Below are 13,887 nucleotides of genomic sequence, written 5' to 3' on the forward strand. Positions count from 1 at the left end.
CTTAAGAGACACTATTTATCATGGTGCCATGTGATCAGCTTGTTAAATTCAAGTGAAGTGGCACATGCAGAGGGTTATAGGAGAGGTCACCCCCCCGAACACTTCAGACTTGGCAAGGCATTCGGTATTCATGTCAAGGGAACGCATTTTAATCACAAAATCATCTAAACAAGTAAGGAAGAAAAAGTCAGAAGCCAGCCATCAAAAAACAAGAGATCTGAAATGCACACAAATTGGGCATGTGAGGGTGTCGAGGGTCACTCGGCTATGACCAGAATTGTAGTAATACAAAATTCAATATTCCATTGTCTCTCTGCACTTCACCTTTGAGACCTGCACGCTCTCATGTGCAGCAGTGGGCAAATCCCTCCCAGTGAAGGAGGCCCAAGCCCTGTTAAGATAAGCAAAATCTCTTCAGTTACTGTGACCTTCAATAAATGTATCCTACAACTGCAATGCCACAAAGCGACAAGCGTGTTTCACCTGATGCTCCCCACACCACGTTCTCCTCAGCCCTCGTTTTGGGGCTGTCATTTCTCCAGACTCAAGAATGCCACACAGACAACAGCACGCATTCAGACACCACAGTTTCCTTACCACTGCTGGAGGCTTGCTGGGGCCCTGAGCATGCTCTGAGCAGGTATGAATTGGGGGAGAACTCCTCATCAGGGTTGGTGTCCATGATTTGATGGGAAGTGTTGCTGTCTAGCAATGGCATCTGGCAGCTAACTGGTGGAGGATTATGGGAACTAGGCAGCTGAGCAGATGGGAGGAGGCTAGACGAGGATGTAGGTGGAATGGGACGACCTGGGAAAGAGGACAGAGGGGTCAAAGGTCAGCAATGAGTGTCATGAGAGCATCCAGAGAAAGTCACATTGAAACCAGCTCACAATATAAATAACCAAAAAATAAAAGAAAGAAAGAAATGCTCCAGATGTATTTTTTCAAGTGGGTTGATGTTCCTCCAAATGTCCAAATTCATACTGTAGGAAGGTGCATATTTCACAAAATGGGCACGAGTGGAAATGTCCATCTATACAGCTGAAATGCAATCAGTCAGGGAAACATTCATTTCTTTCTATCTTCCCTGCCACTGCCCTACTATAATTCCGCATTGTCTCTCACTGAACTATCTTCATGCTGGTCTCCCTGCTTCCCCTCCTGCCATATATCCATCTACTCCCCACTGTCCACATCCCTTCTCCACAGCAGTCTGAATACTATTTTCAAGACAGAAATAGGTCTTAGCACTCTCCTGCTTGGCACCCTCCAATGGCTTCCCACTGTACATGGAAAGAAACTGAAACTCCTTATGATCACCTATGTGTTTTTCTTCCTCTGGCACAAGCTGCCTCTCCCACCTTGTTCCCGATAATGGCTCTAACCACTCTCCACTTGGCCCCCTATTCTCCAGCCAACGTGGCCATCTTTACTTCTGCTGCTTCAACATGCCGTACCCTTCTGTCTTCACAGTTCCTGTTCCCACTATGTGGAATATTCTCCCCACTTACCACATCACTGATACTCACAAGCCTACTCCTTCTGTTGAAACTTTCCCTGTTTGCCTTTTTCCAGGTTGCTCACCTATGCACTCTATCCTATTAGCCTGCTTAAATTTCTTCAGTCCTTATTACTATCTGAAGGTGGACATCTGTCTACATTATTCACCCCGTACCTCAAATTTTCCTAATGAACAGCACCTTTTGAATGCATGAGCAAATAAACAACATAGACTCTAACCAAATTAATTAGCTTAGGGTAGAGGGAGAAAGAAGAATGTGCATCCTAAAGAATTGGCCAGTGGCCCCACTCTCTCCACCACTGTTTTGTTTTCATTTTTGTTTTGTTTTGCCTATGATGGGGTATTGCCTACAAAGCACAGCTACTCCAGGCCATGAGGAGAAGCAGCCAGCCTGGCAGGTGGTGGGCAGTAACTTAGAGCTGCCCTTAGGTCAAAAATTTCTCCTTCCACGCAGAAGCCTCCTGCAACCTCTCTTTCACATGGCAGGGAGCTCCTGGCAGCCAAATTGCTGAGTGAAGATAATTGCTGTGTGTACTTTCACCCGATTCACCCTTACTTGTTGGGGTCCTTGCGATTGCTTGTCTGCTTGTTTGTTCATTTGGGAGGCTCAGAGAGATGAGCCAAGAGTAGCAGCCCATGGGATATGCCCTAAAGCTGGAAGTGTGGAAAGAAGGGTAAGGTGTTGAGAAAGCAAACTCAAGAATCCAGTTAGAGTTTCAACTCAGGCAGGAAGTATCTGAGTCAGAAGAAATGTGTTTTCCTGCTTTTGGATGTACTACATATGCAAATACATTTTCAGGCACTTCAAATGGATGCCATTTTTTCTTGCCACTTTTATAATTGCATCTCCTGATCTATTCCTCAGTGCATTAAGTGTCATTGATAGATCAATTTAATTCCATAAAATTTGAGTGCCTAATATACATACTCCATTCGATACTGAGAATACCAAAATAAGCAAGACATCATTCTTACCCTCAGGGAGCTCACAGTCGAGTAGGGGAGGCAGAGAGGTAAGTACCTCATTTCAGTACCATGTAATAAAGAAGAGAGTGGCATGTAAGGACATGGTTCTGTGGAGGTAGAGAAGAGGACACTTGGCCTAGCCTAGGCAGGGAGATGTAGGGGGAGAGAATCCAACAAGCTTTCTTAGGGAAGTTGATGTCTGAGCAATCTTTGAAAGAAAAGGCGATGGGTAAGAGGAAACATGACAGACAGTAGCACAGAGCCACCAAGCCACTAGCCTGTTACTTTTTTGAGGATGGGAGTTGTAGAAAGAGACAGGGAATGAGACTCCTACAGCTCAAGTGTTAGGGGCTCCTGTCCAGTAACACAGCTGAAGAATCATCATCCCTAAAATAGAGCAATGGATAAATGGAATTTGGCTTGAAAGATTCAATTTATATCTAACAGTTTGGGAGCCCTGGGAGGCATGATGTTCTTGCCAAATGCTCCAGCAGAAGTAGCCTGAGCACGTCAGAGTTTCATCAGAATTAGGGCTAACATTTAATCCATATTTGTCCTATAACTCTCTCCCTACTAACTATCATCATTATTACTATTGTGACTGCTCATGTTTTGGGGCAATGACTATCTGGAACTCACGGTGTCAGCCTCTTTATATATATACGATCTCTAAAAGGTTAGAATGATTATGATCTCCATTTTGTAAATGAGGAAACTGAGGCACAGAGCAGTAAAATTGCATAGTTAGCAAGTGACAGGGACCAGGGGTCAAACTCAGATTTGCGTGTCCCAAAATCCACCCTCTAACTACTCCGCATGGTGTTTGCCCTGACAGCATGATGAAAAAAAAAAAAAAAAAAAAGAGGAAGACGTACAAGGAGAGGGGAGGGTTTATTTACAAATCATGTTTCCAGTTTCCCATCTCCCAGTCCCGAGGCACTCTCAAGATTTCAAGTAAGAAACATTTCTTTGAATAAATGGTTATTTATAGCAGTTATCATCTGGTAGAGTTCATAGCTTTTCATGTAATTTTGTTATGAAGTTCAAAGTGGCTCCTTCATAGCCGTGTTACTCTGTGCCTTCTTCAAGGCCCCTGAATGTAGAGGTGTCCTGACCAGGGCACAGTGGAGTCAGTGTTGACGTCCACTTAGCGGCGAGGCTTTGGTAGGAACAGATTTTAACTCACAATCAATAGGCTTTAATGTTTGTATTATTGAGGCATATCTGGAAATGCATGCTGAAGAACAAGAATGGCTGGAAGCCAATTTTTAAATTCCTTTGAGTGACTGAGGTGGAACTGAAGTTCAAGCGCAATTTTCCAGGAGCCTGATATGATAGTTGCTGTGAAATCACTCTTTACATGAACTTTTTGAAATTTTGTTCAGCATGAATTCATTTCATACAGTACAGACAGAACTGCTTTTTAATTTATACAAATACAGACAATGGAAGAGCAGTCATACCACAATGAAAGTGCGGGGGTTACTTCACCGTCCAGAAATACACATCACAGAATTGTCTGATTCCTGTTATTTCCCCCGCCCCCTTTAAATCCATGCTTCTGGTGGCTCCTTAAGCCACTTGTCGCTACCTACCATTACTTGGGAAATGTCTCAGTCCCTAGATCTGCCCCCAATCAAATTGTATGCTGTTCTCTGTTTGCTATGTCATTTGCTAATTTTGTTCACTTATGCTACATTTTTCCCCCGACTATTCCAACTGACAGAGACCATCTGCACAGACACAAACAGGTTCCAAAGTACAGGGGAAAAAGTTGGAACTTATACAGGCTCACTTTATAGACCATGATTTCTTACTGAAATACCTAGTGTGGGACAGGCATGTAACCAGGGGCTATGCACTTACCTGGTTCCTACTTTATGCACTACAGGGGCTCCCTGACCCCCAAACTATGTTTGAAGTTCTTCTTGGAATGTGTATAGAGTCCTCATCAAATATAAGGAAAACCAGTTTTAATTAATCTGTTAAAAAAGCAAGAGGAAACATGCAAAGGCAGCAATATGTCATTCATTAAACTCATATGGTCTTGTGTATGTGTGGGTGTGTATGTGTGTCTTTTCCAAGATCCCCATGTAAATCAAAGTCTAACTAATTATCTGTGTGATTGGATTCCCCCACAACCTTGAAAATGAAGACTAATTTAGATTTTACTAATTTATCTTTTTCTAAATGAGTAAAGATTTTACGATAGTTTCAACTCATGAAATGTTTCTGATTAAAAGACCTACAGCTGGACAAAGCAGTTTCCTTGCTAACTCTGATGGATTGGTGGTAGATGTTTGGAATGCTGTGTTCAGAAGGATTCTAGGGTGCCCTGGCCTCAGTAGAAACAATGCCATGAGCAATTAGAAAAATCACAGACCAAGAGTGGAGGCAAGGCAATGGATGCTGAAGGCCTGCTGCAGGCCTTCATTCACCAACAGTTTCAGTCAAACCCGAAAACTTCATCCTACACCATCTGTGTTTGAAGTCAAATTCTTCTAATTTCCATTGTCTTCATTACAGCACCATTTTTCTCCTTAATCTGACCTGGATCCAACTTTAGTTCTCCAAGAAAGGGCCAAACTCTTCTTCCCATCCCCGAAGTGGTAAATGTCATCTGTGAAATTGCTGCTGCCAACATTTGTTAATATATTCACTAACCTATGATAGGGGGCATGGTGCAGATCGATTCTCCAAATTCACTTAAAACAACTGGTTCCTCTTTCATTCAAAATATTAATGGCAAGCAGATATTAAAATGTTCTGTGTAGATAATGCTTAATTTATCTATGTAGTGACAGGGTGTCAGGACTTTTGGTGAAGGAGAGATATGTTCAGGAGACAGTAAAAAAAACAAAAAACAAAAAACAAAAACCAAAACCAACCAAACTAAAATCCAGTACCAGGAATGATCAAATCCAAAATAATAATTTCAAAGGCCAGATTACCACTTATAAATGCGGTCTTGCTTCGTGTTAAGAACTGAGCAGAGATCTTAATGTATTTTTCTCTTTTAGCTCTCATAACTTTTCTATGAACAAAGTATTATTATCATACCCATTTACAAGTGAAGAAACTGAGGCCTGGATGGGCTTACTTTCCTATCATTGCACTGGTAGCAAGTAGCAGAACTAGCTGGATTTGAATCCAGGCAATCTGACTCTGAAATTTAAGCCTTGAATGGTTCATTCTACTATTTTCACACCAGAAAAGGATAATTACTAAAAAATTAATGTGATATGAAATCCAAACTCATTGGTCTCCTTCTCGAATGTACCACTGAGGTCATCTTAGGGGAGGTAATTAACAATGGGCAGAATCAAGGCTCCTCCTACAAATAGCCACAGTGACCATTCAGGTCGAATAAAAGATTTGTGAGGAGAAAGCAATTCATGAGCCAGAAACTGGGATTCCTCTGTGGTTTCATCAGTTCAGGAATTTAATAAAGACATTGTTTTGTGGGGTCACCTGGGTGGCTCAGTTGGTTAGGTGTCCAACCCCTGATTTCAGCTCAGGTCATGATCTCAGGGTTGTGAGTTCAAGTCCAGTGTTGGGCTCTACGCTGGGTGGGGAACTTACTTAAGATTCTCTCTCCCTCTGCCCCTCCCCACTCCATGTGGGCTCTCTCTCTCTCTCAAAAATAAAAAATAAAACCATAGCTTTTTGCATTAAAGTTGAGTATTGGAAAATAACTGTATTAGCATAGGCAAAACAGTTGGTTAGAGAATTCAAACGTGTCCTAATAATATTTTCCAATACTTTGTTTAATCAGATCTCTGACTAATCATTTTCCTTCTCAAATGTTTGGGGTTTGTGAAGCCCCTGTTTTTGATGGGGTTAAAAAGTGAGGTACCTATTTGTGTAAACAGAAATAATTTTAATACCTGAGATATTACCTTCCTTTTGCTTGTAACCAATGAATTTTTTAGAAATAAGGGCCTACTTGCTTTTGAGTTCCTGAGAACATTTTTCAGGAAAATGATTCTTGAAGTTCTGCCTAGTTCTGCACATGGGCTTGTGAAGGGCTGTGAGGTGCAACATTCTTCAAGGTATAATGGGCCCCAGTGAAGTTCTGGGGCATGGTAGCCAAGCCTACCACCACAAAAGGCACAAGGCACCCTGTGCCTGCAGATTTAGCTGGACTCCTTGCCTCCAGCTGAAGGGACATAGATGAAACCACTGCACATCTGTTCAGCCTACATTACATGCTAAGAATCCAACTCAGGGATTTTATGTATGCCCCCTCCTTTACTATCACAATACTGTCCGGAGACTCAGTGATATAAATAATACACCCAAGGGTCAGAACCAAGATGGGCACTCAGGTTAGTGAATTACCACCACTGTAGTGGGCTATTCCTAAGCCTGGAATTGCCTCACATGGCAATTCACCTATTAATTGGCTCCATCATCCAATTCATCCCATTCTTAATTTCTACCCCACCTCAAATGAAACCATGGGCTCCAATGGAGGAAATCACTCATCTTCTGCAAGTGTTTATTTCTGCCGTCATGTCTGCAGCATTTCTCTGCACTGTGCAACCCATCCCTAACCTCGTAACCTACCTAATTGTTTCTGTCCTCCACAGCCCAAGTGAGAAATAGAGAGAGAGGCCTAGACTTTGAAGCCAGGCTAAGTGAGCTATGCTGTTTCCTGGGTGAGTTTGAGTGACCTACTTCATTCCTCTGGGCCTGTCTGTTAATAACAACACTGACTTTCTACATTGTTGTGAAGACTGGAGATAATATACATAGAGTCCCTAAAATTGCCCATAGTAGGTGCAAGAGCCTGGATGGAACTAACGAGATTCACAGCTTATTGTTTCCATCTCATTCACAAGCACTTGCTGTGTGTGCTTGGCTGGACTATAGTTAGGGAGGCTCTGGGAGATGTTAAGGCTGGAACAATGCAGCCATCTGACCTCTCAAGGAATAGAGTCAGCAGAGAGAGGCAAGCAGAGATGTGAGAAGAGAGGAGAGTCATTCCTGATGGTGATGGTAGAGTACCTGGAACTAGCCGGGCCTGAAGCAGCATTGTCACTAAGCTTTTCAATATATGAACTAATTTATTCTCCACCCCACCTTTGTTTCATTGTTGTTGTGGTGGTGGTGGTAGTGCTGGTGGTGGTAGTTTTGTTTCTTAAGCCTACTTGAGTTTATTTTTGTCACTGAGAACCAAATGCATCCTGCCTAAAACTCATCATCAAGCCCAAGTGAGAAAATGACTTTGCCAGTGCCTCACAGTTATTGAGAATTGACAACAGATTCTAGATTTCCCGTCTCCAGTATTGTAAGAATTTCATGTTCTGTAAGCTGACTTCCTTCCATTTAAATCACAAGAAATCAAACCTGTGAGGTCCCAGAGAAACCACTTACAGTGGAAGGTATCTAGATTTATAAGAATATTGTGGGCACTAAAGAGGAGAGGAGAGATCCAAGTAGGTAGCTGTCTACTTGTTACCCATCAAGCATGTGCTACAGCAGCTGTTTGTCCTCAGCATTGGAGAAAAACTCAGATCGCCTCCTAGCTGGTGTGGGGCTTTACATACACCGCATTGATCTTGGGTAGTGTGAGAGGGACTCAACTACTTATCTACATCTTAAATTTTTTAAAAAGAACAGAGACATTAGTTTTGATTATAATTGTAGAATGCAAAATGACCACAATGAGTATAGAATTTTAAATGAAAATACAGGCATATATACATTCATATTTTATATTGTTATCATATGACATATATTCACTGTAGCAGCCTGCTTACATTTAGTGTTGATGTTAGGTTGAATCAGTTGTTCTTACCAGGGGACAATTTTGCTCCCTAGGGGACATTAGGCAATGTCTTGAGACACTGTGATTGTCACAGTTTGTTGAGGTGGGGAGAGGATGCTACTGGCCTGTAGGGGGTAGAGACCAGAGACCATGCACAGAATAGTTTTCCACAACAAAGAATTTCCAGGCCCAAATGTCAGCAGTGCTGAGGATGAGAAACCCTGGGTCAGTTAGAGTGATAGCTTTAGATTAGTATACTTTATGTTTGAAAGATTGACATGGTCAATCTTTCAGCTTCTATTTCCAATTGATAAGAATTGGACAGATAATAGAAGTGCAAAATTTGAGTCAGCCAGCTCTTTTCCTCACCTAAGGAAAGTTCAAGCAAGTAAGCTTACATTGTCATTGGGGGCATTTATGTTAGACGCAGGAGAATTTCCTCAAGCTGAGTCTAAGTCATCACTGAGGGAAGTTACAGCATGCCTTTCTCTGGAGTTAGGAGAGACTTGTTTGTCTAGAGAGAATTGGGTTATCTTCAGAGAGACAAGAGATTCAGGGGAGAGTGTTCCAACTGAGTTGTAGCTTATTGAACCTCACCTGAGGAATTTTCATGCTGACCCTTCATGTCTTGTCAATGAGGCGATATCAACCTAACTCATTCCATATCACCTCGTTTGAAGTTTTTATTTTTACAGAAGACCTAATTGCCCTCCTCACTCACACTTCACTAAACTCAGTGAAGCCCTGCTAAGCATTTCTTGGAAACAAAGTGTTTTCAGATGGCCCTGACAAAGCCATCCCGATGGCCCAGAAGCTATTATATGTGATTTATTGGATGAGTGGCGAGCTATTGGACTTGCCCAAGGGAGAGGGTCCTCTTTCAGGAGTGCTAGCATGAACTGTATTCACAGTGTGGGGCTCCATGCAGTTGAGTGTTATTACTACATCTAACAACTTGCATGTTTATATGTCACATCTTCCTGAAAGCATTGCACTTTGGAAGGTGTCAAATATAGATCAGGCTGGAGATGGAAGGTAGAGTTTATTTTTGAACTAATATGATTTCTATAATTTTCTAATGGGAGCCCTTTCATATTCATGAGATGTAATGTAGTGAATCTGTGCAGCTTCCCCTTTTGAGGACACAAATCCATTTTATGCGCAGTGACACAAACATCCACCAAAAGGTGGATCCTCAAAAACCTCTTGACCAGAAATTCCCAGTTGCTTGATACATATACCATAATTACACCACCCAACTCCTTTAAGATAACATGCCATTGTTATTTTGGTGACAGGTGTAGGTGTCTAGATCAGTGCTATACAATAGAGCTTTCTGTGACAAGGAGAATGATCCATGTGTAAAATGTTTAATACATGTGGCTATTAAGCCCTTGGAATGTAGATAGTTCAACTGAAGAACTGAATTTCCAATGAATTTAAATTTATATAGCCACAGCCATTTATGGCTAGTGGCCACCACATTGGGCAGTATAGTCCAGATTATGGCTCTAGCTTCCCAGTTACTGGTATCTCTCAGTCCTATGTTTCTTCCCACCATACAAGAGCCAACATGCTTTTGAATGTACAAATTTGTTCACATCATGCTTATTCTCTCAATTCTCCCAAAAATACTCACTGCCTGCATAATAAGGTTCCAACTCTTGTATGGCAATCAGCTCTTGCCAGACCTCCTCATTCTCTATACTCTAATTACATTAAAGCTACTAGACTACTGAATATCTATATTTCCTTCTTCATATCTCTCCTGGTATATGGTAGGTATTCTCCTCTCATTGGCAGTCGCAACTTCGTCCTGAACACCTCCTTAAAGATTCAGCTCAAATATAACCTTCTTGTAAGTCTTTCCTGATCACCACATCCAAAGGTACCCAGAACAAGTTTTTATTATTGTACAGTTAACCGTTAAGGAGCTGATGCTAGACAGAGTCAAAAATCTACATTATTTTTTAAGAGAGAGAGTGGGGAGGGAGGGACAGAAGGAGTGGGAGAGAGGGAATCTTAAACTGGCTCCATGCCTAGCATGGAGCCTGATGCAGAGCTCAATCTCACAACCCTGATATCAGGGCCTGAGCTGAAATCAAGAGTTGGATGCTTAACTGACTGAACCACCCTGGGACTTCCAGAAATCCACATATTATAACTTTTGACTTAACTACTTATAACTTAACTACTAATAGCCTACTGTTGATCAGAAGCCTTACCGATAACTGATAATTATACATGCTTTGTATGTTTTATGTTTTTTATATGATATTCTTACGATAAAGCTAGAGAAAAAATGTTAAGAAAATCATAAGAGAAAATACACTTACAGCACTGAACTGTGTTTATTGAAAACAATGTGTGCATAATCGGACCTGTGCAGTTCAAATCCATGTTGTTGAAGGGTCAATTGTACTTGTAATATCTTAGCCTATTTGTCTAAATGTCTGGCTCATTCATGAGACTGTGAGTGACTGAGGAGAAAGTGTGGATTATATACATTTATATCCTAGCACCCAGACCAGAGCTTGTATGCAATAAAATAGTAGTGTGATTGGTTGATTACAACAATTCACTCCATAAAGTTTATTAAATGTATATCAAATTCATATGGCATTGACTTCACTGTGGGTTGTTGCAGCTGTTGGTCTTGGGTATTAGGAGCCTCTCAGTGTGTAAGTATTTTGTTGAAAAGAAAAGATTCTGATTTTAAATGTATGTTTTCTTCTTTTAATCAAGTGGCTAGAGCATTAGGTTATTACTTCAGTTGATGCTCAAATAAAGACCTAGCAGTCTGTGACATACTTTGAGGAAAACTTACTGTTAGATTCATTAGATTCATTCAGAGATAATATGCCAGTCTCCAAGTACACCTTTCTAGAGAATTTTCCAGAATTGTGATGCGACGGTATTTTTTGGCTCAGCTATTGAGCTTCGAACCTAACCCCTGTGCAAGATGTGATTTAACTCTAACCATAAAAATTTCCCAACTAGGGAACTGAAGGGGAAATGTGATCCAACATTACATAAGAACACAAGGTCAGAGTGCTGAACTATATGGACTTTGCAGTCCCTTATGGAGTTGTCTGTCTGAGCTGAATAACATGCAGAAGATATGCTGGATTATTTCCTTGCCCACCTGGAATCTACATTATACTCTTTAAAAGAGCTTAGTTGTGGAGAAAACTGTTGAAGAAAGATTTAAAGAAACTGTATTTTCACGCTGAAACTTAATTTTCAAAGAGCCTTGGAAAACCTCCCCCATGATACATGGAATCTAGCTTACTTTTATGGTCATTTCTTGAGGTCAGGGTATATGGAAACAACATCCAATTGCTAAGATTAACTGAGTTTTCATGATGTGCTAGGCATTATTTCCAAGTCCTTTACATGTATTATTATATTTAATCTTATAACAGCCTTTTGAGATAGGTAATATTAACCTCATTTTAAGAAAGGTAAGACTGAATGAAGAGGAGATAGGTTGGTTGGGAAGAAAAATTTGAGTCTCAGCATTCTGGCTCTAAAGCTCATACCACACTGGGCTGGAAATGACAATGGACTTTAACCTTTGTAATGACGAAGTACCAATCACTGATGACAATATGGATGACAGTAGAACCAGGCTGAAGTTCAAATCTTGACTCTGCCACAGATCTTCTGGGTAGCTTTAGGCAAGTCACTTAACTCTTTTGTGCTCAATTGTCTGGTGAGCAGAATGTGTATAAATATACAACATAGATAATTATAAATATTAAGTGAGATGTTATCTGAATGCTCTGAAGTAAATAGTAAGTTTTGTCATCATCTGTTAGAAGGAAATGAGGTAATTGTCCTAGTCCCCTACCTCCAGGACATTTTGAGAATTTAATAAGAACATATATGAATGTACACTGCAAATGATGAGTGTTCTGCAAATGGTAATTGTTTTCTTTTTCATTATTGGAAACTTTCTTTTTCAAAAGCTTTGTCTGCAGAGAGCAAACAGTTCTCAACTGTAAGTCTGTGTTTTGCTATGTGCCTTAGAGACCACAGAGATAAAACATGGGCTCTATGCAGCAGATGCTTGGACCATTTCATCTCTCTGCTGCCTACACTCACACGATCCTGCCTGTTTCTCATTGATCCTTGATAAGATGCTACAGATGAAATATATTGGGAGTCTAAGCACCCATAACTAACAGGAAGACTGAAAATCTCCCCATCAAAGATATAGAAATGTTTTGAAGCCAGAATAGACAATATAAACTAGATTGGTGCTAGGTCTGGTTTTTTAGGCCATGGATATCATATACATTAGTTCATTCCTTCTCTAAATGTCATTTGAAAGTCATTGCTTTGTACCGAGAAAAAAAAATCCCCACTGGCCGTATAGCTGGAGTATTAGAGCTAGGAGACCAAAGCCCCTTATTGTGGCTACTAGATGTTAGCTAGTTCTGTGACCTAGAGCAACTACTTACCCTCAATACCCTCACCAGGCCTCAGTTAACATATGCAATGTTACTGCACTAACGCAAGATAGCACCCAGTGCTTTTTTTTCTTTTTTTTTTAAATAATAAATTTATTTTTTAATGATGTTCAATTTGCCAACATACAGAATAACATCCAGTGCTCATCCCGTCAAGTGCCCCCGTCAGTGCCTGTCACCCATTCACCCCCACCTCCTGCCCTCCTCCCTTTCCACCACCCCTAGTCGTTTCCCAGAGTTAGGAGTCTTTATGTTCTGTCTCCCTTTCTGATATTTCCCACACATTTCTTCTCCCTTCCCTTATATTCCCTTTCACTACTTTTAAGAAATGTGATGATGTAGGTATGCCTGGGTGACTCAGAGGTTAGGCATCTGCCTTTGGCTCAGGGCATGATTCTGGGGTCTGGGATTGAGTCTCACATCGGGCTCCCTGCAGGAATTCTGCTTCTCCCTCTGCCTATGTCTCTGCCTCTCTCTCTCTATGTCTCTCATGAATAAATAAATAAAATCTTTAAAAAAAAGAAATGTGATGATGTAGTTTCATATCCTTTCCTGTGAGTGGAAGATATTCCCTTCTCATTGACAATCTCAACTTCTTCTGAACATATCCTTAAAGGTGTTCAGGCTTCTTGGTAAGTTCTTTCTTGATCACCTATCCCACCCACTGGTACCCAGGACATACTTCTCTTGCTGTACTTGAATATGTTGGTCACATCAAACTCACACTAAATCTGTATTCCAGTGGAAGAGGCTAGTATTCACTAAAATTTTTTGAGCATTCACAATGTTTTAAGCAGAATGTTCAGCACATTTCTTAGTTTTTATTTTGTGTAATCCTTCCAATGATACCAGAAGGTACTATTATTATCCCCATTTTATAGATGAAGAAACTGAGGCTCATAGAGATCAAGGGATTTGATCGAGGTCACACAGCAAATAACAGACAAAACCAAGATATTAATTCAGGTCTCTATGATAAAACACATAGTCATCGCAACATTGGAGATGTCAGGAGAAAAGGGTGGGTAGTTCCAGCTAGGATAAGCTGGGAAGGCAGATCAGAAGAGGCAGCATGATAAGCATAACACAACAATCTATAGGGAGCTCTCCTTCAGCTCTAAAAGTCCACAATTTCAAAATATCATTCTGCC

General features: G+C 40.9%; 1 protein-coding gene across 49 annotated transcripts in view; it reads right to left on the minus strand.

Moving 5' to 3' along the window:
- TENM2 (teneurin transmembrane protein 2) overlaps nt 1-13,887 on the minus strand; it is a 3,534,961-nt gene that overhangs the window by 372,167 nt on the left and 3,148,907 nt on the right. For 37 of the 49 annotated variants that reach the window (XM_072756643.1, XM_072756655.1, XM_072756648.1 and 34 more), the window contains one exon: nt 598-807. The exons of the other annotated variants lie outside the window; for them this stretch is intronic. In XM_072756643.1, coding sequence (XP_072612744.1) covers nt 598-807 — 210 coding nt within the window. The remainder of the gene's footprint in view (nt 1-597; nt 808-13,887) is intronic. 49 annotated transcript variants of the gene reach the window in all.

The sequence above is a fragment of the Vulpes vulpes genome, chromosome 4, assembly GCF_048418805.1.
Source record: "Vulpes vulpes isolate BD-2025 chromosome 4, VulVul3, whole genome shotgun sequence".
Taxonomy (NCBI): domain Eukaryota; kingdom Metazoa; phylum Chordata; class Mammalia; order Carnivora; family Canidae; genus Vulpes; species Vulpes vulpes.